This window comes from Scomber scombrus, chromosome 7, assembly GCF_963691925.1.
Source record: "Scomber scombrus chromosome 7, fScoSco1.1, whole genome shotgun sequence".
NCBI classification, from domain to species: Eukaryota; Metazoa; Chordata; class Actinopteri; order Scombriformes; family Scombridae; genus Scomber; species Scomber scombrus.
In genome coordinates this window covers 19,542,155-19,568,766 of record NC_084976.1, presented here as the reverse complement: position 1 = coordinate 19,568,766, position 26,612 = coordinate 19,542,155, and the positions used below count along the sequence as shown (strand labels likewise).

The window sequence follows — 26,612 nt, the reverse complement described above, 5'->3', positions numbered from 1 at the left end:
CTAAATTGTGCAAAATTATAAAACTGTAAAGACGGTAGTATCTCACTTTGCAACGATACTTCTGTTAAAACCAACTAAAGTGATTTATATTTGCTGTTTCATAAAGTTTTGACTCATGACATTAATGACTCCTGCGTTACGATAGTTGAACTTTGGCACACTGAACTGAGATCACCTGCAAATAACACTGAAGGAGACACTTGGAGTTACTGACACCGATATAAAGAGCCTGACAATGACATCCAAGAAAGTAATCGAGCTGTTCTACGATGTGGTTTCTCCCTACTCCTGGCTTGGCTTTGAGGTTTGTGCCTTTCCAGAAGTGATGGAAGTATTCAGTTATTTTACTGCAGTAAAAGTACCAATACAGCAATGGAAACATGCTCCATTACAAGTTATAGCCAGCCACGCATTAAGAAAATCAAGTAAAGGTGCATGAGTATTATCAGAAAAATACATTTAAAGTATAAAACTAGTTACCCTCTGACTGCTATATTAGTATATATGATATCATTATATTATTAATACTGAATCATCAGTTTATGAGCAGCATGTTAGTAGCTGCTGGAGATGGAGCTAGTTTACACTACTTTATATACAGTTAACTGGTTTAGTCCAGTGGTTCCCAACCTAGGGGTTGCACCCCTCCTAAAGGGTCACCAGGTAAATCAGAGGGGAAAGAGGAGAGGAGAGAAAAGAAGAAAAAACAAAGTTCTGATGCACAAATCTATTTTCAGTTTTTGGACTTTTTCTTTAATCAATATTGGACATTTGAACATTTATTGAGTTGAAACCATATGAGAAGTTTAGATGGAAACATCTGCTATTTGTTTTTGTCGAAAACCAGTGGATTCATCTATAACAATGTGTTGTATTTTAGCTTGTGTGGTGGAAATCTGAAACATAATGATTTGACACAATGACCGAGTTGTCTTTGTGTTATTTTAATCAGTACTTTGGAAAGGATCAGTGTACAGTCATGACAGAGTGTAAGTGTAGACTGATAGTTAATTTAGGAATGTACATACATTTTATACAACAATGAAACACAGGAGTCAAGATGTGCTAGTTGTACTGGGTATCATCAGGAACTATTCACCAGTTGCATGAAATTCATTAGTTCTTCTAAGGAGGGACAGCTCTGTGTATTCAAGGACATGTTACCAGTTAATCCCTATCAAACAACATCAAAGGTGAAGCAGACATATGAGGATAGATATTTCATTTCAGGCTTATACATTTAGGTTATTCAAAATGTTTCAACTACACTTGTTATATTATCCACTGTGTCAATTCACTAAAAAGCAACTAAAGCTGTCAAATACATGTAGTGGAGTAGAAAGTACAATATTTCCCTCTGAAATGTGGTGGAGTGAAAGTATAAAGTACTATCAAAGTAAGTACAAGTACCTCAAAATTGTGCTTAAATACAGTACTTGAGTAAATATACTTAGTTCCTATCCACCAATGCTTTTAAGTGTTGACAGCTTTAGGCACTACTTCGTGTACAAAGTGAAGACATACACAGATTGTGTGTTTACAGATCATGTGCCGCTACAGAAACGTGTGGAACATAGAGCTCAAACTGCGCCCTGCATTTCTGGGTGGCGTCATGCAAGGCTCGGGTAGGAACGATTATTAACTGAAACAGCCTGTTGCATGTATATATTCCTGTGGAAGATGTTACTACTGACATATTTCATAATTTATCTTTCATGACAGGCAACAAGCCCCCGGGTGTGATTCCAAACAAATTCAAGTATATGATGAATGACCTGCACCGTTTGAGAGAGTACTTTGATGTCCCCTTGCAGACTCCATCTGACCCCTTTGAGGTCATGTTCAAAAAAGGTACATGGGACTATAAACTGAGTGACTATAGCCTTATTAACCTGCTTCCGGGCCCCCAATAATCCCATTAACCCCTGTTCTCCCTTGACTCTGTGCATTATTTACATTAGTCCTGGCCCCAGGTTTGCTATGTCAAATCTGGTTTCACAGTTTTTCAAGCCTGTGAATGCCAAAGTGAAAATTGAAACAGGCCATCCAAATAAGTCAAATCCAGGTTCTTATGAACACACTGTGTTATTAGACATATAATTTATAGTTTATTACAGCTACTGTGTTTCTGCATTCACAAATGGAGTTTTCTTGAACTCCACAGGAAGTATAGTTCACAAAGTGTTCGTATGACTCAGTGAACCTTATAAAACAAAAGCGTCCCACAATAGTCAAGACCAGTTTCTAGCCAAGTGTGGTTTCACTTACAAAACAAAGAATAAACTGCTTCGAAAATCATAAGTCACCGTTTTTGCAATTTAGAAGCAAACTCTTTGGATTGAATGTCACTGGCTCAGAGTTTTTAATCAAGCCTCAAGCTCTGGTGTCAGAAGACGTATGACTAAATTAAGGTCTTACAACTAGATTTTTACTCAGGGCCTCAATACCAGTTGACATTGTGCTTGAGTGGTGTCTAGTGACACACAGTGACCCTTGGGCTTCTGGAGCCACCAAAGCATATAATCCAGTTTTCAATTAGACAATACTGTTACTGTTTGTTTACTGAGAAAAGCTAATAACTCAGTTTGTGGTTCTTCTTCTGTTTTCTCCGCATAGGCTCCTTGTCTGCGATGCGATTTGTGGCAGCAGTGCAAGAGAGGGAGACGGGTGGAGACAAGATGGTGGAGCAGGTGTCTCGGGAGTTGTGGAGGAGGATCTGGAGTGAGGACAAAGACATCACGGAACCTGCATCACTGTCTGAGGTGAGGACTTAGTTGCATTTAAAGCGGTTCATTTATTGATAAAGATAAAGGAGTTTTGACACACTGTTGCTTTTTTTTGTGTGCAGGCAGCGAAGAAAGCAGGATTGTCTGACAACGAGATTAAAGAATTGCTGCAGTTATACTCCTCAAAGGAGATCAAAGACAAGCTGAAAAGCTCAACACAGGAGGCAATTGATCACGGGGTCAGTTGTCCTTCAGCTCTCCTTGCAGATTCAGGCACAGGACAATGTAATGAATGTCATGAACAATATCGCTCCTTTTATCTCTTTCCAGTCATTTGGCTTCCCAATGATGGTGTGTCATGTGGATGGGAAGGCTGAGATGTTTTTTGGATCTGACAGATTTGAGCTTATGGCTCACTGCATCGGTGAGAAAACTATTGCAATATACATAATTGAAAAAAAACACTAATTAATTGAAGATTAAATTGTAGCCTTTCTGCAGGTGAAATGTTTTTTTTCCAGTCTCAGTCTGTTTGCTTTGTAACTTTGATGCTTATGAGAAATTACTCTGTGATCATGTTAAGTTTTTCTCAGACACATTTGACTACATAACAAAAGCCTCTCGCAGCTTTCCTCTTTTGTTTCTGTTAGCGGTTCAATGAATTAATAATTCAAGCTGAAGTTCTCTGAGGTTCTCTGAGGTTCTTGTCTAACTTTGCTCTCTGTTTCAGGGGAGAAGTGGTTGGGACCTCAGCCTGGAAAATCAGCTGCCAAACTGTGAGATGAAAGCTGCCTTCAAACTCTGTTGGGGTACTGACTAATTCCTGAATCTATGGCTAATTTTCATTATGTCTATGATCTGTGCTGTGCCTGTTAACTAAATCCAAATATTATATTTCTAATTTTTCCAGTAACAAATAACACTGTAAATAATGTGACATACAAGTATACTGTGTAATTATGTGCCAATTAAAAGGAACATTGACAATTCAAGGATGATTTAATTTGTGCTGTTTTTCTCTTGAAATACAGTGGTATAAAAATGATATGAAGGTATAAATGATGTATTATGTGGATCATGTAACATTATGTGTTTGTGTAGTTTAGGCTTTAAGCTACACAAGCAATGAATGTTATATTTTAGGCATGCTAGTGGTGTGGCTCGGGGTTGTGTATGGTTCTAAGTGAAATGTGTCATTAACTATTGTATGGATTGTCATAAATGTGGTTCAGACATATAGGATGGACTGTACTTGGGCGATTCCTTGTCCTTACCTACAGCACCACCATCAGGTTAAACTTTAAATTTTTCCAAAACAGTTTTGGAGGTTTTATCTGGTAAATTATTGACCTTCCCATTAGTCTCAAATTATGCAGTGTTGTTGAGTGCTAATTTGGAAACATGCCTAATCAAGATGTGAACAGGCATTGTATCTAGGTCAAGCATATCATTGTTGTTTGTCTATCTCACCGTAGTTTTCATACACTTTAATGCATTGTTAATGGTTTATCTCACATCAAGAAGGTCCTGAGTTTAAACCTGTTGACAGGTAGGAGACACTCTGAGTGAGTTTCTTCCCACATTACAAATACATTAAAGTTAGGTGGACTTGACTGTATGGTTTTCTGTTTGTATTTGCCTTGCGGATGATTGACAACCTGCCCAGGGTGTAACTGACCGAGAACATAAACTTTGAAAAGGATAAGAGGGTGTATATCATTTTGGATTAAGCCTTAGTTATAAAATACATTTCAAATGTCAAATCAAATGTTCATTTCAGTTGGAAATTTATGCCTTAGTTTTTCTTTTTAGTCACTAAAATCAGGAGCGAGTCTTAATCTTCACTTTTTGACAAAACAGTTTTCAGACATATTGAATGTTATTTTATAGTCAGATATTTAGCTCAACTACCAATGATCAGATTTGACAAAAGTCAGATGAGTTATGTATCCCAAAGGGCCATACTGGTAAAATAAATAAATAGATAAAAGGGGTGGATAGGTGTGCAAAGTCTCGCTATTTGTTGTATTTTCACATTTTTAGAATTGCGATACAAAAATGTTTGCACCCTGAGTTAATTTTATTCTGTTTATCTTTTCTCCAAATGTAAAACATTTAACATTTATAAATATTGCACATCAATACAAACTTTATAATCAATAATTGTCGGTCCTCTCTTGATTTGATCAATTTGTTAACTTCTTCCATCCTTTATTGGTGACCTCATCTCTCCTTGATGCTTTAATGTTGCATCATTCTCTCTTCATCTTTCTTTATTATTGCTTTACATCTTTCTATTGTTGTAAACATGAGTGAATTGGTTTGAGTGAAGTTAAAATTAAAACATTGCTGGCATAATTTTGTATATAGTGAAATGCGAAAAATACAATTAATGCGCAGTGGTATTAATTGGCATTGAATATTGGAACAGCTTAGAGAGGTGATGTTTCTTTTTCATAACATGATATTAATTTCAATTATCAAAAATTTGTTTTGATTAGGTTCACAACTATCTTAAGTGCTATACATGCACTTTAAAAAACATCCCTTTAACTTCCATCTTTAGTCATTAATTTTTTTTTTTTTTTTCTGTCAGGGAAAAGTGATATGTCATGATAATGCATTGTTAAATCTTACGATATGCTATTTACATTATCTATGTGTATTTTATGCTTGTGTCTGGAAAGAAATGCAGTTTATTGCTGACTGAATACTCCAGAGGTCCAGCTTGTCATACGAGTTTCAAAAACAAAGCAAGCCAAACATGCTTAACAAAAGGCTGGGGACTAAAAATGACAAGGAGCAGCAGGACCAGTTTTCCCCAGACAAAGAAAAGGAAGGTTGGGCCTGAAGTAGCTGACATATGCTGGCTTCAGAAGAATAGGAAATTACAGAATATGGCAGAGCAAAACCCAAGAAAGGCAGGGCAAGACTTGATTAACATAATCCTGATAATGACTGTGATCATCTCTTCAACTGTGAAAGACCGAAAGGAGGAAGAAGGAAGGTGTAAATAGGAGAGGAGGGGAAGAGTTGCTGGTAAGGAGGGTGGAGTTAAGAAAACACTGAAGGTAGACAAACACAGAGCCACGCAATGATCCCCTGAGCAAACCGCCTGAGAATAACAAGACAATGAAGATCTGAAGATTCGACTCCACATTCAGCAGGGAGGATGTATGAGAAGTTACTGACTGTGTGAAGGATAGAGACATGAGTCTGGAGTAACAAGACCTTTTTTTCTTTCTCAAATACTTTTTTTTTTTGGAGGGATTTAAGACACCGCTGAAGGAGGTAAGATAAGGATGTTGAACAGTAACTGTATCTTCTATCATACTCTCATTGTCTCTGTTTTTAAGTCATGTAATATATTGTTGTGGCAGCTGTGAGGTAAAGTGAGCTCAGGATGCTCTTTTATTGATGTTCAAGATGCTATTTCTTACTATCAGTTGGAGTGTGAGCAGGTGCTGCTTTGCCATTTATTGTTTGCCCTTTTGGGTACGTAGCGCAACACTGTCATTAATGTGTCAAAAAAATGCAGATGGACAGGTTTAGAGATCTTGGATCTGGTGTAAAAGTATGATCATGTGACTGAAGAATGTCTTTGTATATCTGCAGTGTCATATCTGTTCCTGTGTATGACATTTAAAGCAGCTATAAATTCAGATATAAGACAGCAGAAGATGTCTCAGTAGGAGATGATTTGTTTGTTCAGTGCACAGCTTTGACAAAGGGAGTGTCTTGTGGTTAAAGTAGCTCCTATATGATTACTCCATCTAAATATTGACCAGTGTTAGAGGGTTGAAAGTCCAAAAGTATCAAAGTTTTGTGTCACAAGAGAAGATGAAATTAATAAAAGCAGTGTGGGGAAGTGTCCAAGTTGGCAGGAAGAAAAGGACAACGATACAACACCTGAAGTTCCTGGTCTCAGTTACACGTCTACTCAGACACCTTCTCATACTGGTTACCTCTAAGAGTCATGTTACTGTTCACACTGCTTCAGACTACAGTTTTCAGGGCTGACACTTAATAATTTTAATCAATCACTGGCATATATTTGTTTATCAGCAAGAAAGACTTAAATGTCTTTTGTAAATGGTACAATCCTGAAGCTGTCACATAACTTTTAAGTACATCAAAATACAAGAAATGGATTGAATCAGATTAACTCTAAGTGTGAGGAATGGACACAACTGCATAAAATATTCTTAGCTACGAATAACGCCAAATTATTTATTATCATTTCTTTACTTTTGACAGGATGTCTTCATTATCAGAAGCTGACAACCGCTGCAAGCATGGAGATACTATCTGTGGTGAGTGACCAGTAGTCATGTCAAGATTTTTGCCTCTGCTCTGAGTTAAATAATCATTATGTCCATATTCAGTTAGTAAGAATAATTTTGTCATTGTCTGAATATACAAGCTGCAGTCCAGAAGTATTGTTAAATTTTCATCTAAGTTGACAGATATACCAAGCTGTACAAACAAACATGTCTGCTGTGTTCAGTCAACCGTAGACTCCCTGAGTGAGTATGAAGATGAACATTTCCTTGTGCTTGTGCTTATCCCACAGAGATCCGTGTGTATGAGCAGGAGGTGATTGTTGTGCCCATTTTTTTACTGGCCAGCTTCTTGGTCACTCTGGTCTTCATATTCCTCCTGCGCTTTTGTCCAGAGAAAGTCGACCGTGTCCGTCCACAGGCTTCTAAGGCGGCCTCCAGGAGAGTGCTGCATGGCATTGATGGTAAGAGAACAGAGAAATAATTAGGTTGATGGCTTAGATTTAAATAAATTAAATCATATAATTTCTTGTAATGAACAGTTTTCTGTGTTTTGTTGTTTGCGTGAGCTGTAGTTGTATATGTACGTTTGTTAAGAAACACTACCCCCCAAAATGTTTTACAGTATTTTCTTCTTTTCTTTTTTTCTTTTTCTTTTTTACCACCATACCTATCAAACATATCCGTATTCTTAGAATCAGGGTTTATTTAGTGTTTATAAAGATTATGGATTTTGCATTCTATTATATCAATATAACTGCAGGGCAGAAGTTGTAGAGCCGTAATAATCACTGTAACATAAATGCCCCCCTGGGATCAATACTGTACTATATATATATATATATATATATATATATATATATATATATATATATATACTATAATACTAAGTGCTCTATCTGTCTTGGTTTCAGTAAAGCACTACACTTATGATAACTAATCTAACCCCCCTCCACTCCTTTCACTCTCTGTTCATAGCTCCACCAGGTATCAATGTCCTGGAACATGAAAGCATTGCTCTGGACATGCCCAGTTCCTACTCCACCTTCCACCCCCCAACCACTTACCCCTCCAAAAACCTCCCCATGTCTGTGGACACACTCTCCTACCCGTCCAGCCCCCCACCGCAGCCCTTCAAACCCAGTTTCACACCTATTGACCAGCCCAGAGAGTTGCCCCGCCAGAGGCTGCCTGAGTCCTTCAAACTGGTCACTCCTCTGTCTGCTGCCTTCTCACTGCGCTCCGACTCCACTGTGTCCCTCTATAGGGCCCGCATGGAAAGCAGGAACGTGGTACTGCGGGTGCTAAAAGGTGAGAAAAGCTTAAACCTGCATTTAATTTAATGGATGTGTGTTTGTGAAAAGCACCGCAAGATTGTTGGTAAATTCTCACCTGGTTTTCAGGACATTGCTTTTTCATTTTCATCTCATTGTCATTATTACCCTTTACAGACTCTGCTGATGCCACAGAAAGACACGGCTTCCTGGGTTTTGCATCCTTCCTGTCCCAGCTTGGACCCCACCCATTCCTGCCAGAGCTCCTTGGTGTGGTCTCCTTGCGAGCTCCTCTGGTTACGGTTGTGGAGGAGCTGGAGAACAGAGACCTGCTCAACTTCCTGTGGCAATGCAGACAGGTAGGTCTGAGGTTTATTTTAAAAGTGTTTGTATATTGTTTATACAGCATATAACCATAAAGTAAATGTAGAAGAGCATTCAAACAAAGAAAAGAATAATTGTTTCATCCAAATGGCAAAGTACAGTATAACCTATTTGTGTGTTTTCAGGAACATATGGATCCTCCATGTGAGATGACTGAGAGACGAATATTTACCATGGCCACACAGGTGGCCTCAGCGCTGGTCAGTATGCTAATACAGGATAAATATACTAATATAGGATAAACCTGACCTTTGTTAGACCGCATGTTTTTTGACTGTCAAATCAGTTACAATTGCCTGAAATGTTTGATCCTGATATTTATTTGTCTTGTTGCCCAATCAGGAGTTCCTTCACAGCAAAGATCTTCTCCATGGAAACATCCGAGCCCGCAGCGTACTGGTCAGCAAGGCATTCACGGCAAAGCTTTGGGGCCTGCATGGAGCCTACACAAGGAAAAACGAGGGAGTCACTCAGAGAGACGATCCCAGCATGAAGAAATGGCAGGCGCCAGAGCTGCTAGCCAAGAGACCTGCCAGTCAGAGCAGCGATATGTGAGTTTATCCATTCCCATCTCCATTGAAGATTTACGTCCTTCAGTACAGATGGTGCTGATTCATAAAATGCTTAATAATTAAAACAAAAGTGACATTAAATGCATGTACTATTATTACAAGTAATTACTGAATGGAAGGTTTAACTAATATTTGTATGTGTGTCCTCTAGCTGGTCATTTGGCATCTTATTGTATGAAATGGCAACACTGGGTAAGTTGTATTTTAGCAATGGAGAGTAAAGGTCATAAATGATAATAGAAATAGAGATGCATTGACTAGATAACTAGGGCTACATACTACATATACTATTTTCTCTCCAGGTGAAGCTCCATTTGCGGAAGTCTCAGTCAATGAGCTTCTACAGTTTCATCAACGAGGCAAAAATCTGAAAAAACCCTCCAACTGCTCCAGCACACTGTAAGTATCCACTGCATGCTCCAGATAATACATATTCCAGTCTGAAGCAATTCATCCATTAAAGAGTTTACAAAAACTTTCCTTAAAACTCGTTGTCACACAGGTACACCATCATTAAGGGTTGCTGCCAGTGGAAGGATCAAGATCGACCCTCCCTGGCCGAGATGAAGCGCAAGCTGGTCTCAGGAGAGAAGAGTGCTTCAGACAAAGTCCTCAAGGTGCCTGGGACCATTAACATTGAGCGGTACCTGCAGGAAGCAGGATACGGGGAAACCAACAGCTACACTGTTTTGTGATTACTGCCTGCAAGGGCCTAACTTCGGTTTGAGGAGTTGGGGTGGTCTACATATATTTAGGGACTACTAAGAATATGAAACTTAGTAGCTATTATGAGTATTGGATATACCTGTGATTAGATAGGCTTTGGCTCTACCTTCTCACAGTGTCAGTCAACATACATGCCTACTATACCCCCTTTTTAATGATCCTTCAAGAACATCTTACCTTCATGTATCCATATTTAATGTTAAATTTAACCACAGCTGTTGGCGTTTCATTTTTATGAACTGTCCCCAGTGGAAATTAAACCCCAAACTACCTGTGCCAGCAAAAACACTGCACTATGCTTAAATACCCCAACGATGCTCTTTCAGGCACAATAAAAGTGTTCTGAACTGTTTATCGGTGCTTAGAGCACTGAAATGGTTCCTTTTTTCTGTTTTTTTCTTCTACTTCAGGTTCACACAACTTAACATAACATAAACATAAAAACACTTCAAAGTGCTTTTTCATCCTTGAGAACCATTCATTTTCATCTAAATCAGACTGTACTAATGGGCGTCTCCATCTGTCTAGATAAAACCTAAATCTGAGGTTCAGTTGGGGAAATACAACCAGTAATAATGTAGATGATGTAAGATACAGTCTGTAAACTGGACCAATGTACAGATGCTGCATTCTGAACTTGTAGTAAAGACTGTTAACATATGATGGTTTACAAATCTTATTTTCTACATCAAGCCAATGTATATTAACAAATGTTATATACAGTACCAGTCAAAAGTTGGACACACTTTCTCATTAACGTGAATGGGAAAGTGTGTCCAAACTTTTGACTGGTACTGTGTGTGTATATATATATATATTATTATTTTTTGTATATCAGGGAAAGTTGTGGGAATGAAGGAAAAATATGTGTATTTATGTTATAATCAGTTAATAATACAATCAGACAACCAAGCCTTCATGTGGATATGAATAAGAAATGAGTTCAAACTGTTTACATGAACTAAAATGTGAATAAATAATCATCAAGTCTAAAATGACTTTTTCAACTCCTTTCAAGCAGAAGAATAAAAGCATACACACTCCAGTAACAGGTATTTATTTATTGGTAGTACTGCATACATGTACACAGAGCACCTCCACTCAGCCCTTGAAAGAGCAAACCATGAGGAATACCTATTTTCAGGTAGTTAGGTTGATTAAAGCTACTAAAAACAATATGTACATGAAAAAACAATTTTGATTGTAGTATATAAAATGGAAAAGATACAAAACTAAACTTTAATAACTGGTGAAATTAACTAATTAGGATTCCAGGCTTTTTGAGTGTCCTTTGCTAGATGTGATTGCAGCCTGGACTGAACATCTATGGTTAAAAAAACAAAATAAAAATAAATGACTACTACAAGATATATTTTAACGAAATGGACTGTTATTGACATCGCTCCAAATCATAGCACTAAAGTTAAAGCACCGTATGAAATACAGCAAGAAGGCAACGTTTGGGTGAACTGTCCTAGCTGGGAGACCTAGCACCGATTACTGCAGGCTGGCAGATTTGCAGTTTCACAAGAGTATACATACAAAAGGACAAACATTATTTCTCACTACTGACGTAAATACTTCAGATCATCCATGCTCACCACCAATCACACGTAACAGTAAAACATGTTTTTGCACATTCAGAGTCCAGAAAGTAAACTGTCACCATCTCTCTACATGTTTGATGGTGCAACATTGTATCGTATTAAAAAAAAAACCAAAAAACCCCATCCTCACTGTCCTCATAGATGTCAGTCTTATGTTTTAACTTGTCAGGTCAGCTGTTAATTCCAGTGAGAAATCCTCAAAACAACCCTGGTCTCCAATCTAACGCGCTGGCTGCATCATTCACGCAGGCTGTTAATGGAGGCACAGATCTTGAGAGCAGGACCCAGCTTGATATTCATGGTGGAAATGAGATGGTCCTCACGCAGAAGCATCAAAGCCTGCCCGTCTATTTCCTGTGACAGAAACTGGGCAGCTAGCTCCTCGCAGCCTGGACAAAAACAGAAAGACGGGAAGATACAACTGACATGACTTGAACTTACAAATGTGAAACAAACTCAGTTGTGATCCCATCAATGTCCACCAACCTTGAAGTGAAGAGATAAACCTGCAGACTTCTTCCACACTCCATTGAGCAGGCGTTGCTGAGAGGAAGTTTGCTCCATCCAATGGGAGGCTGCCAGGTGCTGAGCTGTCAGACTGAGGAGCGCTGTTCTCCGCTCTGGAGCAGGAGTGTGAAGAGCTTGGAGAAAGTGAAGGAGAATCGTCCTCCTCTTCTTCCTCTCCATCACTGGATACATCCTCTGAGCGACTGGACTCAGAGTGACACTACATCAAAGAAGTAGAGATTCAAACACAAAAGAAAAAGATAAAACTTTAAGACTGTTTCACACATGCAGTCTATCACTGAAATATTCAGGAACATTTCCTGCACAGGATCATGTGTGAATGTGACCAGGGATTAATATTCCAGGAAATTTGTACTGCCAAATTCCCACCTCAAGACCTAGTAGCACTTCAAGGAAAATACCAGCTGTGTTGTGAATGGAAGCAGTAACATTAGAGGGACAAACATGTAAAATGTTACAACTGCCTGACGAAACTTTCACATGGAGCGAGCAAACTAATCACAAGACTTGACGCATGGGTGACATACTGTGACTTCGGTGGTACTTGGTTTTGGGCTTGGTTTCTGAAAACATTTTAGGCAAGAAACAGGCAATACAGAATCATATTTGATCAGGACTGACTAGTTTTGTGATTTTTCCCTCTTCTTCTGCTCTGTTCTGTTCTTCTGTTTCACAGCGGCCGTAATTGTTGCATTACTTCCATCTGCTGGATTGTCCCTTGCCCCATCTGTTCGGGCACTGCCATGGCATGTGTGAAAGATGAAAATGTCCCTGAATGTAGCTGCATGTGTAAATAGTGAAAATCCAAGTGATTTACCGGGAACTATGTCTGAAAGAGGCTTTAGAGAATAAGCTGCACTGGTTGATAAAAACAATCACATAATTCAAAAAATCAAGTTGGTTTTATCGTCAACAGGTCCATTGAAAGACCAAAACCAACAATGTGTTACACCAACACGCAATACTTTCTGACTGCCCTATATTGTCTGTGACACTCAAACCCAAGCCTGTTTGATCTCACTGATGGTATAAGACAGTTTAATTCATTACTGTACATCACTGTCATCACACCAAACAAGAGTAAATGGTGTATTTTGTTGGGGACTGTTTTCAGCTGCAGATTAATACACAGTTGGTGCTTCAGTGAGTATTAACAGCAGTCGTATGGCATATTAAGGATTGACTCAAAATTAACTATAGTTCTTGGACAACAATTAAAGTGTATGCACTGATGAATGAGATATATCAGGCTACCTTGGCTACAAAAACAATTCTTGTGAGGATCAAGGCTTTGCTGATGACAAGGAAACTATCTTGCCAGCCTCATAAACTACAGATCTTACCTTGACTGGGAGATGTCGGCTTGATATTTTATTCATATCAGAACTGCTCCTGCGAGAGGGACCCCGGCGCCTAGCAGGGCTCTCGGTGGGTGCTGGAGGTGATGCTAGCCCTGCACCACCTCTCCCTCTGCTTGTCTTGAAGTGTTGGCTGCAGCTTACATTATACCTGTGGATCAAGACACACACACACACACACACACACACACACACACACACACACACACACACACACACACACACACACACACACACACACACACAGTCAATACAGTAATCACCCAATAATTTAAAAACACCTTGCATGTTTTTATTCCAACCAGTCTTGAAAAATGCTGGAATAAAAACCTGCCAACTCTTGGTCCTGTATTACATATTGTTGTCTATCCTTTGTGTAAAGCAGAGAGCTTTTAAAGACGCTGCTGACATGGGAAGCTTCAAGATGTAAAGGAAAATTTACCTCTTAGCACAAGTATTCGAACAGAACCTCTTGGATCCTCTGAACTGGCTGGCTGGAGCAAGGCTTCCACAGTACTCACACTTCAACACTGAAGAGGAAAAGGAAATAAGTATGCAAATATTGACCACACACACAGCTTTATGGTATCATACTTCGTCATTTAAAAAAAAGAGACTTACAAGGAGTTCCATTCTCTGAGCGCCCAACCAGGGCAAAATCTCTATCTTTGAGGAGTCCAGCAACCTGTCACATCAGATTTGTCAGAAACTTTTTTACATGCAAAAGTGCACGGCAAGTGTCAACAGTGTGCTATCATTAAAGGGAATACTTACAGGGAAAGGTTCAGCTCCTTCCTGGATGACAAAACCCTCTATGAGATGGGTGAGAACTTGAGGCTTGACCACTGCCTGAGGAACAGGTGCTCTGTCTTTGTCCCCGTGCACAACTCTTGACAAGGGCAGAGGCAAGGACAGGGTGGGAGGAGAAGAGAAGGCAGCAGCTACAAGAGGAGCTGGTGAAGAGTGAAAGAAACGGGGGACAGACTGAATTTCAACTGCATTTCCAGACTAACTGTTACAATATTTAAGCTCGATTTGGAGATTAAGGTTGATATACCTGAGTCCTTGGTCGGGGCCGGGGATAATGGAGGAGCAGAATCTTTCATTGGTGTGCAGTCTGAAGATTCTGCTGCCATCTCATTTGATGCATCACAGTCAGATTTTCTCTTCAGTGAGCCAATGGCAGGCTTTGTCTAATGGTATGTGAGGAAAAAGCAGGAAAAAAATGATTGCACATACACTGATGCTTATTCTCAGACCAAAACAAAGACGTGTCTGCTGTTACTATTGCCTACCGTTGATCTTACCATAGTGGTGGCACTGTTGTGGGAGACTGCGTTCACATTCCCACCAGCTGTACTGTCCTGGGTGGCACTGCTTCTTGTCTGAGCGAGGGCCACAGCCTGCACGTTTCCTGCTAAGCACTGCCTGGCTCCCACAAGCTGGACAGGAATGTGGGGAGGATTGTGGCTGTTGCTAGGTGGTGCTGGGAGAATGGGAAGTGGGTGTCGAGGGGGCATCTGCACAGGTAAACGGTGTCCCTGAGCCGTCTTGGGCTGGATAGGCACAGGGCCCTTATCTGCTGTTGTGCTGGCCTGTTGTAAGGGCTGCACCACCAGAGTCTGTGTGTTAACGTTGGCTTTTGGAGCCACTGAGCCGATGGGGTAACCCTGGGTGGAGGTAGGAACGCTGGAGGTGGGAACCAGGATCACAGGGGCAGCGGAGGAAGACAAAAGGAGTTGAGAGAGAGGGAGTGCAGAGGAGGAGGAGGAGGAAGGAGCTACAGTAGCAGCAGGAGTAACAGTCATTGTAGCCTGGTTTCCAGCCTTTACAGCCATAGTGTTGGTGGTGGACTGCTGTGTAAAGTTGGATTTGGCCATTTGTTGTTGCTGTTGTGGTTGTACTTGCTGCTGCTGGGGGAAAGTCTGCTGCTGTTGGCCAAGTGGAAAGCTGGCAGCATCTTTTCTGTCAGGGAGCTCAGACTTGACAGCAACTACTCTGGGAGTGGAAGCACAGTGTAGGGCTAGATTCTGAACCTGGAAGATGAAGAAAGGACTCAGTTACGGTGAAATGCATTTTATAGTTATGCAAATATTTGACTCCACTCATCATATCTCTCAATTATAAAAATATTCAAAACTGTCTAACATTAAATAGACCAAACCTCACATTACGAGGGGTTGAAATAAGAAACGTTGTGGGCCTGAAATGTTGTCCAGGAGGACACGTGTGCAATGTATTGGATTAAGTTTCATATGAATTTAAAACTGCTTTATGCCTGAAATCAAGCATGGGGCCTGAGTACTTTTAGCCCTGCATTACAGGTAGGTAATGTTGCTCAAACCTGATCATTGTCAGACTGGGCACTGGCTGTGGTAGGAGCAACTTCATGCTGTGGCTGTTGCTGTTGTTGCTGCTGGGGCTGTGTCTGAGCGACTGTTGCTACAGTAGCTGTTGCTGTACCACCAGGCATGAAGATGAGCTGAGAGGCAAGGGGAGCCCTGAGAGAACGGTTGACCTGTGTGACGAGCAGGACAGACGGTCAACTCTGTGGACACTGAATATTAAGTCAATTATACCTCGATTACACAGAGTTCAAATGTGGGAAAAAATGTAATCTGGGGAAAATTTGGTGTGAAAAAAGTGGTTAAAGCAGTGCTGATTTTAAACAGTTCATCCGAGATTTAGAAAGCATCACTGGTAATCTTAAGAAACTTTCTCTTTGATATTTTTTTCTTGAGCGTTCAATTGAATCTTCTGCTGTACCTGTTCTTGCAGATATAAAAGGTCTCTAGTCATAAGTTGCAACCTAGACAAACTCAAAAACAGATCTTTTTAGCTGCAAATCAATAAGCTTTAAAAAACACAATTAAGATTGAATTATATCTTAAGAATCATATAGAGTAGACATGCCCAATACACATTCTTTTCATTGATTATTACTAAAGCAATGGACACGCGACAAAATATTATTTTTAAAACTGACCCTAAGATACATCTGCCCCTGTCCTGCTGAGTTTCCACCCAGCAACACTGACTGGTTGAGCGCTGTCGTTGTCGCAGAGGTGGCAGGGCCGTGGGGACGAGGATTAGTCATGGTACCCCCTGCAGACGTGGTGCTTAGGTTGACCTTAGAGAAACAGAAAATATTCCAATTAAACCTACCTACTTTTTTTCAAATACTAGCAGTGCAAATAAGTAAATCAAACAAAAAATAACTTAAAACCTTACAGTGGTTGGCGCTTGGGTCATGCTGTTATTTGGAGTATTGGACTGGCGACTAGCTGCAAGTGTAGCCTGATTGAAAAAGAGAAAAGAGAGGAGTGTGATGCTTGTCCTTACCATATTTTTGCACTGACTGCATGTTCCTCTCATAATTCTAGTTACCTGTTGCACAGCAGCCAAGTTGTGGAGTTGGGCACTATTGATCTGCTGCTGCAGCATGAGTTGCTGGAAGTACTGAGCTGCATTCGGTTGTCTTTGCAGAGCTTGGAGAGCCTAAAAAGACACACACTTATCCAACCATCTTTGTATTCAAGTATTATTATTAATTCTAGATAACATTTTGACTCCGTGTATACATTATTTCATACACTCACCTGCACAGCCTGTCTCTCGTACAGAGACATGTGGGCTATCTGGGGTGGGCGGGAGTTCCCACTTGTCTGAGGATTTCCATTGGTGGTGCCTGTGTTTTGGTCTTCACCTGCATCCATGTTAGCTGGCCAAAACACAGAAGGCACTCACCAAAAGTAGAAGTGACAGAACACTTGTGCTACAGACAAAATAAACACTTCTGTCTATTACATAACTGTTAAAATCTTAGTATGAAGACTTGTTGAACATTCAGTTTGGTACCTTCACTGAGGCCACACATTAAACTATTTCACAAGGTCCAATAAATTTACATGTGAAAATGGATATAATCTATTACTATAGCATTAAGTGTATTAAACAGACAACTTTGTGTCCACTCAATAGGATTTAAATATCTCAGGCACAACTGGAATAAATGAGCTGACAGCTTGTGAAACGTCTTTCCAGTGACAGGATTGTTTTTAAGAGAAGCAAAGGGGAGGGTTATCATTCAGAGGGCCCATGAATCACAGCTAGTAGCTACACAACTGCATACAGGTTTAACTGCATATAAGCTTGGAAACGCTATTAGTGCCACAACTTGACTACTAATCGTGACGAGCAGGAGCACTGTTGCATTTTCATTAGCAGACGTGGTGTCAGCGTGAAGGATGAAGGCGAGAGAAAGAACAACATGGAGGAAAGCAGCTCAAAAACACCAAGAATGAAGCTAGCCAGCTGGCGCTAACTACAATGGACTCTGCTAGTTAGCCATCTCTAAACAAAAGTCTGGCATAACTTAGAATAACTAAAACAAATTGACACTTGTAACATGGTTAGAGAAAAAGGCTGAGTGCAGAGATATATATGAGAGTAGAAGAGTAGCAAGTGTTGGTGCTTGCTATCAGAAAAGGTGCAGCGTTAGTTAGTTTAATAACAGGGTGGTTAGCTACTTAACTAGCAATGCTAAGAGCTGTATGCAGAAAGCTCTCAGCTTAAACTACACCACTATCAGCCATGCAACAAGTCGTCGTTAGACGTGCTTCAGCGTGCTTGTGTGTTTACCTCTCCTTGATATTTCTTTTCTTTTCACAGTTTAATGTAGTCGAGAGAAATTCCCCGATCTTGGTTTAGACTGCAAACAACGACAGCCCCTTTCAGGGTTTTTGGCTCCAACCAAACTCCACCCCTCCTTCTTCCTCCGTTGTTTTTAGAGGGCGTTTGCATCCAAAATGTTGCATTACCGCCATCTACTGGATCGAGAAACTCCACCCCAACCATTTATGGGTCAGTGACAAATAAGGGTTGGCAAGATGAGCAATTCAAAAGTATCTTTAAAAAATGTCCTAAAAGCAGCATCAAGTTTGTTAAAATGTATTTTGCTTTTTTTGTTGGTTTTATGTCATTTGCTTTTTTTTCTTTTATCAAAAGTAAGACTGAAAATGTCAAATGGTGTAACCACAAAAGAATGATACATATTCAATATTTTATCCACCTACAGTGTATTGAAATGTACAAATAATTAGTTCAGCTTGAGGCTGGACTTCCATAGGATAAATTGAAGAGAAACACTGCATACAGAGGAGAGAGCCTGCAGCATTTGTCTCCTTTGAACAAGGCAGTCAGCCACCTGATAAAGCAAGCTATGTCTGGGAAGTAAGTCCCCCATGGCTTGTACTGAGATACAGATTTTGGGCTCTTGACTAGGACTCCTTTATTGCGATAAAGTCCCAAACCAGAGTTTACTGATCTGATCGCTCAGCTTGACGTGTGTGCATTACAACAACATGGCACAGTATGGGTTGAGATTCAGTTTTTGTGATTTGAAAAGACCAAGCAGCTGAACTTATTAGTTTTATAGGCTACATGGCTGATTCAAGGAGCAGCATCAGTAGGTTAACAAAATCACATAGTTCACTTGTAGAGAGTGTTCCTTTTTTTCGAGTAATACCCATTTCCCTGGTGGTTAGATTTATATTTTGATAATCTTTATTGAACTGATTTGATCTACACTTTATAAGGCTGAAGTTGCAAATATTTGTTTACAGTTACACCGGTAGGCTGTTCAATGGAGGATTAAAATGAAATTATATACATTTTCAGGATGTTGAATTGAACAGTACACACTGGAGCACCATAGGTGGTGGTAGAGGACAGTATGTGGCAATATGGAGAGGACTCAATTGGATTTGCAGTTTATTTTGAGAGGTAAACTAGGTAAATTACCAGTATAGATGACACTTTATTGTAACATAACTGAAAGCATGATTTCATTTGTGCTCAGCTCCACATCACATCTCCAGGGTCTGTCTCATTTACCCTCACAATCATGCAAGCTACTTATCTTTGGACACCAGCCTGGAGAAGTTAATATTAAACAGTATTAAAAAGTATCTGAATACAGTTTACTTGGTAAGTGTATGTTCAGCATTGTAGCCTCTGGGCCTGAAAATTCACTTATCAAATAACCTGGTGGACCAGATTCAGCTCCCTTAAACATCTGCCAGGTGTACAGTCAATAACAATATTAGCACAGAAAGTCTTAACATCACTCCATGTGAATATTCATTACTAATAAAATATTATGTATATTATGTTGTGCATGTAATGTTTTTATTGAAAGTGATTAACATTCATTTATTGAGTGCACTTGGGTGTGAGTTCACCACAACAATAATCATAAACACACCAGTTTTTAAACTGTATTTTTAATGAAATCAGAAAAAACAAAAATCTTCACTTGTGACTTGACAGCATCTTTGAGCTTTGAGTTTGTTAAGCTCACTACCTTACTGGTATAACCATTTTCATCAGATCAAGACACAGGAGTTGCCTCACTCAACTTAGTAAAGAAATATCAACATTGGAAAAACACACACTATCAAGTGAAAGAAACACAGATGCTCACAGTAACCCATAGTAACTTGATTCAATACACAAACTTCATAACATGTCTGCCATCAGTTTCCAAAAGCTTGTTTTAATCCTTACCAGCATTAATAATTACAATGGATTTATGTAAAAAATATTTCAAAGGTAATTATTTATATCCTCAGAGCTGTAACATTTCGACAAGTATAGAACAGTAATACAGGAAGTGCACAGAAAATTAAGTGCTTCAACTGTAACGATTATCAGCCTAAAGAAGAAATATATCAGGCATGAAGCAGCCTGCAGATTTGGTCTAAGACAAACTAGTCATTGTCTTATCATTTTGGTGTGTCCCTGCAGTGCATCTAGTGTTTAGGTCAGTTTTATCATGTAGACAGATAGATTAGTTTACTCACTATAATATTCACTATTAAACAGTTTTACTATTATGAACATTGCTCATTGCAGTGAATGCGCATTGATTCTATGAAAATACAAGCACTACATGTGCAAAATACTTTTATACTTTTTGAAATCATACCTTATGAATTGCTGAATTCATATATAAATCTATTTGCTAGCTAATTGGCCATCACTGTATTATAGCATTTATAAGTAAACATTAGAGATTTAAAGTAATTCCATTTTGTATTTTAGTTGGGTGTTTTTTTCCCAGAGACTAAATTTGTGAACTTGAAGTTAACAGCATTGTTGACCTTCCTGATAAAAATTTAAGAGGATGGTTAGTTAAAAAAGTAATTCTCAGATTTCAACCAGGAAGCTGACAATACTAGACAGATATTAACATTGATGTAGAAGCTTTTCTTTGTATGTGGAAGAGAGGAAATTACCCAACTAATGCAAACTGAGTTAAGCTGTGGTTTTTGCAGGAATCTTTGTGTAGCAAGGCTGTAAGCATAGTTAGAGTTAAACTTAACATTCACAATCATTAGCTGAGCAGAAAAATATTGAGCAATGTCTAATTTAATTTACATCATGTAGACACCCGGCTTCTTAACTTCTCCCTTATGTGCCAGATCTCTGTGGAAGAAAAGTCTGTGGTTCGAAATGCCAGATGAATCACTCATTTGTTTGCCATCAAACACCTGAATGACATGCACGGGGTTGGAGAGGAGACATGTCTGTCCCAGTTACAAGCAGATCACACAGTAGTTGCACTAGGCACAAGTCTAAACCAGCACAAGAAAACAGACTTGTGTCTAACAGCAATTTCATCAAACCTGTGAAAGCGTAAACTGTGTCACACAGTAAAAAAATGATGTCCCATTTCTGACATACTGAGGTCACATAGGTAATAAGTGGTCATCTCTCTCTTCTGGCTCTTCCTCTAACGGTTCAGTGGCCACTCCCCTGTAAGCGGGGGGCTCCTCTCGATTCCGTGACCGACACACAAAGTCACACCCATCCTTTAAAGAGATAGTATATATGTAATGAATTTCAAAAAATTAACATGAACCTGATCTTAAACTGAAGTCAACCAACAACAAAGAAGTCTTACCGCTGTCAGGTTTCCAACCTCCACCCAAAAAGCATAATTAGGGAATTGCTCCATTCCTTTGGCTCCAACAATCAGCCGCTGGTAGAGAAAACCTCCGATGAGGTAAACAGCCAGAAGACAGACTCCACTGAAAGAAATGAGATGTATCATCATTATTTATAGTATTATAGTAGCTCTCATTTATGGTAAAGCTACAACTAGGGCTGTGCAGTAAGACGATATATATATGTCGTGTGGCGAGAGAAAAATGTCTACTGTTTTTAATTTTACTCGTTTATATGATTGTGACGAAAATCTCTCTTTACGGCAGTATTTTTTGTTATATTGGTCTTCATCCAAAATACCTGTGTACTGTTTAAAAGCACACAAAGGAGTGGCATCATGCTGGCTTTGGTTGATTCAGAGTAAAAAAGCAAAGGCGGCTTAATGACTGATTTTCTTTATGGCTATGATGCAGGATCTCTGAATAAAAGAGCCTTATGGTTCACAGAGGGTGAGGCTGAGTCCTCTGGGTGTGCTGCACACACAGAGAGACATAAACCAGGTGAAGAACTTGGAACGATGACAACTACACTCGTTATGTTACTGTAAATTCAACAAAAGCTACCAGAGTAGAATGCCAGGATTAGTCATTTCATTTAATCCGCTCAAAGGTTAGACAGACGATGGATCTATAACCTATATCGGGATATGAGATTTTGGTCATTTTGCCCACCCATAACTACAACATTATTTTGTTGGATCCTCACAGACTCTTTACTCACATTATGAGTATTATGGAACCAGTGCTGATCTGGGATGGAATAGGTGGGCACACTTCACTGGAGTCCAGCTCAAACAGGTAGAAACAGTCCTGCACCCTGTCCCTGTCCTCCAAGATCACCTTCATCTGGCCCTGGGAGCAAGACGGAGAGAGAAGCAAAGGTAAATACAGGGCAAAACATACTGGAAAGAAAAGGTGCAAGACTACATGACACATAGGAGAAGCATTGCTCCTGCTAGTCTGTCTTCGTGTATGCTGTTAAAATGTCTTGTTGCTTGACCTGCCTTAGTGTTATTTTTATCATGTTTCTTGCACTTGTTTTTCTTCCCTGTTTATGCAGTTATGCAGTTGAATTTCCCTGTTGTGTTACTGTTGTCCTGCTTCTTGTTTGTTTGCTGCTCATTGTGTTATGCTTACGTCCATTTTTGCTCACATTTGTTGTTGCTTATGTCTGCTCCTGTCAAGCTGTTGTGTAACTGTTTATTGGTCGCTTCGTTCAGACGTAGTTCACCTTGCTTTTACTATGTGCTGCTTTTGTCACTGTGTTTTATACTTATTGTAATTTACTTGTCTTATAATGTTTTATATCTGTTTCCTGATTTTAGGCTGCCAACTCACACCTGGCCAGGGACAACAGAAGGAAACTAGCCTTTGGGCTAATTCTGGCATATTTACAGATATGTTTATTAATATGCACTGTCCCTGACAAATAAACTAATAAACTAAAACAAAATAAATAAATTAGGCCATTATCAGGCCTACATTTGTATTGAGTAAAAGAAAACAGCCCCCTCACTGATTTCAATGAAACCACCGCAGTACAGCTGACAAAAACCGGCGCAAACAAACAAAAACCCACAAAATAAAACCGAACTCAACTTCTTGGGATTTTGGGGGGGAATTGTGTTGACCTGGCTCAGATTTTACCCAAATACAATCTAACATCATCCAGTAACATGCTATGTAAACTATTCAAGTATTAACAAGTTCATCTTCATGGTAAAACACTTTCCTAACATCAACAGAGTATTTTGAAATGTATCATTACCGTGACATCATCAAGGCAGAAAAATTGACTGTCACATTGATTACTTCCAGAGTTATTGTGTCACAGTATTGGAAACCACCGTGCAGTGTTTTATGCATCTGATAAGCATAAAAGGTTATAGAGATGTTACTCAAAGATGCTATCCTAGATTTACAGTGTATGTTATCTTCTCTCCAACCACCAAACACATATCATATAATGCCAGTTTTGATCATTCCGCTTCTCAAATATGGTGATCTAAAACCATGTGTATTTCTTTTACCATGTCCACCTCCCTGTTGCAAGAGATCATGATGATGGCTTTCCTAAATTCCTTGTTGCAGTGGCCATCATATTTGTCACCGTTTCTGTAGATCAACATCACCCAGTCACCTGCAAGGGCAAGAAAATGTCAAAACTGACAGAAAACTGATGTAGCACTCTATGAAGTGTTTAGTCCAATGTTCACAGTTAATACAAGAATGATCAGTTAACTAATATTACGTTTTGGGCTAATTATGTTCATAGTATGTCTGAAAGCATTTTGTAACCTACATACTGTTCAAAAGTTAAATCAAGACAAAATGAGTGCACTATATAGTGATTGTCATATTTTACAGAAACTTACTTCCTCCAATGGCCTGTGTTGAATTATACACGCCAACCACTGTTGGTTTGTCTGGTTTCTTGCTGTCCACTTGAATGAGCCCAGCTCCTGGGACGCCGCCTGCATCCCCACACAACTGGAACACATATGTGTAATGCTCATCTGTATTCTTGGTCTCAGCTGTAAAGCTGTCAACATGAGAACAAATCCCATTAAATAAATAACAATAATATGTTAAACAGATATGCTGTAAAAGAAAAAGGCTATATAGTGATGATTTTTTAATTGATAACAGACAATCTAAGGTCATATTCATGACAATGAATATGCTGGTACACAACAGAGTCACATCTTACTTCTTTTGGGCAAGCGGCTCTAGTCGACTGAGGACTTTCCGTTCTGAGTCAGACTCAGGGAACAGTTTACAGGCCTTAGTGCTGTCAGTGGAGAACACCCCCCTCCCACACAGGCCCAGCTGAACCGCCAGGGCCCACACCAAGAAGGGCCCTCCACTAGGAATGTTGAGCACCTGGCACAGATGTTATAATATGACATATAATTAATACTCAGTCTAAAAAAGATGGTTATTTAATTTGTCATCATACAAGGGATTCTTAAATATAATTCAATATGTGTATGTGTATTTATATACATATTCAATGAATCGATGAACAGAAAATTATCAACAGCTTTTTGGATAATAGAATAATCATTTTAAATGTTTTTTTAAGGAAACATTTGCTGGTTGTAGTATCTCATCTGTCATTCATAAAAGTAAACTGACTTAGAGCCCGACCCATATATTGGTCAGCCGATATTGACCTTATGACAGATATTATCAGTATCTGTGAATATGTTGTATGATATGCGCCGATATATTCTTTAACTTATATAGGCAGCATTTTATGTAAATGTGACCCTTCTTTTTAATTCAAATTTAATATATACATACATTAATAATATCTACTTTTTTTGTTCTGCCTTTTGTTTTTTAGTCAGTGTGTTAAACTATAAAATATCATGGCTTCCTTATTTGTCACAAGCATTTGAAAACGACATTTGAGGGATCATTACAAAAAAAAATGTGTGTTTACGTAAATACAGTATACATGAACTCACATTTTTTGTAATGAAGGTATTTTCAGCCAATATATATCGAGTTCTGAATTGTTTTACTCCCTAATATCAGTCCCAAAAGTCCAGTATCTGTCAGGCCCTAAATATCTTTGGATTCTGGACTGTTGATCAGACAAAATAAAACAAAAACTGTAACATTTTAAAGCCAAAATGGTTAATCCAGAAAATAATCGGCAGCTTAATCGGTGATGAAAAAGTCATTAGATGCAAACCTTCTCAAAATGGACGGTCAGATTTTAAATTGCATGTTTCCTGTTGTTAAAGCAACGCATACAAGCAAATTTAGACAAAGTGTTTCAAAACGAACAAAAGCCACAAGGGTTTGTAAAACCGAAACTGAAGCTACACACGTCTAGCAACAGAAAAACAGGCGTTCAGTAAAACTCTTAACATGTAAAGTTGTAAAACAAAACATTGAGAGCAGTCAGAGGTTATAATGTGCGATGGCAAAATGTGAATTTCTATCCGCATGAGGCTTTAAGTTTTCCTGAACAATAGTCAGTAAAAACCTCCCCATCTGAAAGGCTGGACATGAGGTGACATTATGCACCTACCTTCATGACTTCTTCTGCTCTAAATACGTGAAACACTTCGTTGTTAGTTTGCACTGTAATATACAAGTTGTTTAAAAAATGAAGCCAGTGGAAGAAGAAGCCTCCTCACGCTATCGCCTCTTCCTGGTTGCCTTTATCAGAGAAATGTTGCTCCTAGTTTGCCCTGCAGATAAAATAAAGTAAACCTGCATGAAGCCAAGAGTTTCAAACGAAAGCTGTTGTCTGCACGATTTGCTCTCCCTGGATAATAAACGCGTTTTTATTCAATATTTGTGTAGTGTCATCCCATATGCTAACAGGCTACAGACAGTTGCAGAGTGCGGAAATGAAACTAAACACACAGGCGCATGTGATCGTCCACATGAAGCGACCAATGAGCTGCAGCGGGATCCTCTCATACCCGCATCAGCTGACTCGCCGTGAACACATGTATGGAGGCCCATTTCCGCCACAAAAAAAGGACTACTTCCCCATGATAATAAAAAAAAAAATCTCTTCCCTGCTGAAAAAAACATCTTAAAGTAGTTTCAGTTTAAGATGGTAGCTGGTTTTAGCTGGTCTTAGCTGGTCTTAGGCTGGTTTAGCAGCAGCAGGGTTGGCAAGACATTGTGGTCAAAAAAGTAATAATTATTAGATAAAGTCAAATAGCGGATAAAAGGTTAACATTATGGGACAGAAAGTTGAATCATGTGATAAGAAGCAGTGTTGGGCAGTAGCGGCGTTACAAGTAGCGGCGTTACTAGTTTAACTACATTTCTCAGTAGCGTGGTCCTAACGTCGCTGTTTTCTACATCAATAGCTTTTCATTAGTGAAACTATTTTACTGATCAAATAACGCAGTTGCCTCCACAGAAGCTACATTTCCCCAGGCATTTCTAAACCTCAAATCCAGGGGAGTTTTTGCTGCGGTCTGAAGCAGTAACCTAGGTGACAGACGCTCTTCCATGTGACGTCACGTACCTATCCTTCTGCTTATATACAGTCTATGGCTGGGGGAAAAAAATACAGTCACCAGTTTTTTGTAATTATGTGAGTATGTTTTCTTCATAGTTTTGTAGCAGATAAAGAAGAGAGAGAACAGTTTATTGAACTGAACATTTTTT

At 39.3% G+C, this 26,612-nt stretch overlaps 4 protein-coding genes across 5 annotated transcripts; 2 read left to right on the top strand and 2 right to left on the bottom strand.

Annotated features, from left to right (window-relative positions):
• On the top strand, window positions 1-3,718 carry LOC133982976 (glutathione S-transferase kappa 1-like). The gene is made up of 7 exons (XM_062421881.1): window positions 1-304; window positions 1,544-1,625; window positions 1,723-1,851; window positions 2,617-2,762; window positions 2,849-2,965; window positions 3,057-3,150; window positions 3,457-3,718. Exons 1-7 carry the CDS (start codon window positions 236-238, stop codon window positions 3,504-3,506), a joined length of 687 nt encoding a protein of 228 aa, XP_062277865.1. The 5' UTR covers window positions 1-235; the 3' UTR covers window positions 3,507-3,718.
• Window positions 3,719-6,984: 3,266 nt separating this feature from the next.
• On the top strand, window positions 6,985-10,869 carry styk1b (serine/threonine/tyrosine kinase 1b). Its single transcript, XM_062421829.1, has 9 exons — window positions 6,985-7,039; window positions 7,300-7,470; window positions 7,985-8,317; window positions 8,458-8,639; window positions 8,790-8,864; window positions 9,007-9,215; window positions 9,388-9,428; window positions 9,539-9,635; window positions 9,739-10,869. Exons 1-9 carry the CDS (start codon window positions 6,985-6,987, stop codon window positions 9,929-9,931), a joined length of 1,356 nt encoding a protein of 451 aa, XP_062277813.1. The 3' UTR covers window positions 9,932-10,869.
• A 134-nt stretch (window positions 10,870-11,003) lies between these two features.
• phc1 (polyhomeotic homolog 1) lies at window positions 11,004-18,200 on the bottom strand. 2 transcript variants are annotated; one of them, XM_062421772.1, is made up of 14 exons: window positions 18,097-18,200; window positions 17,055-17,176; window positions 16,843-16,953; window positions 16,687-16,752; window positions 16,442-16,585; window positions 15,800-15,973; window positions 14,763-15,491; window positions 14,513-14,648; window positions 14,230-14,408; window positions 14,077-14,140; window positions 13,898-13,985; window positions 13,441-13,606; window positions 12,056-12,296; window positions 11,004-11,958 (listed from the first exon to the last, which is right to left on the bottom strand). In XM_062421772.1, the coding sequence occupies exons 2-14, from the start codon at window positions 17,169-17,171 to the stop codon at window positions 11,807-11,809; spliced, it is 2,367 nt and encodes a 788-aa protein (XP_062277756.1). In that variant the 5' UTR covers window positions 17,172-17,176; window positions 18,097-18,200; the 3' UTR covers window positions 11,004-11,806. The 2 variants fall into 2 exon arrangements, with proteins under 2 accessions (XP_062277756.1, XP_062277757.1); XM_062421773.1 differs by having other exon boundaries at window positions 17,055-17,230; window positions 18,097-18,149.
• A 1,497-nt stretch (window positions 18,201-19,697) lies between these two features.
• On the bottom strand, window positions 19,698-25,817 carry m6pr (mannose-6-phosphate receptor (cation dependent)). Its single transcript, XM_062421862.1, has 7 exons — window positions 25,510-25,817; window positions 24,175-24,347; window positions 23,840-24,006; window positions 23,495-23,604; window positions 22,186-22,316; window positions 21,422-21,548; window positions 19,698-21,329 (listed from the first exon to the last, which is right to left on the bottom strand). Exons 1-7 carry the CDS (start codon window positions 25,513-25,515, stop codon window positions 21,207-21,209), a joined length of 837 nt encoding a protein of 278 aa, XP_062277846.1. The 5' UTR covers window positions 25,516-25,817; the 3' UTR covers window positions 19,698-21,206.
• Between the last annotated feature and the right edge of the window lie 795 nt (window positions 25,818-26,612).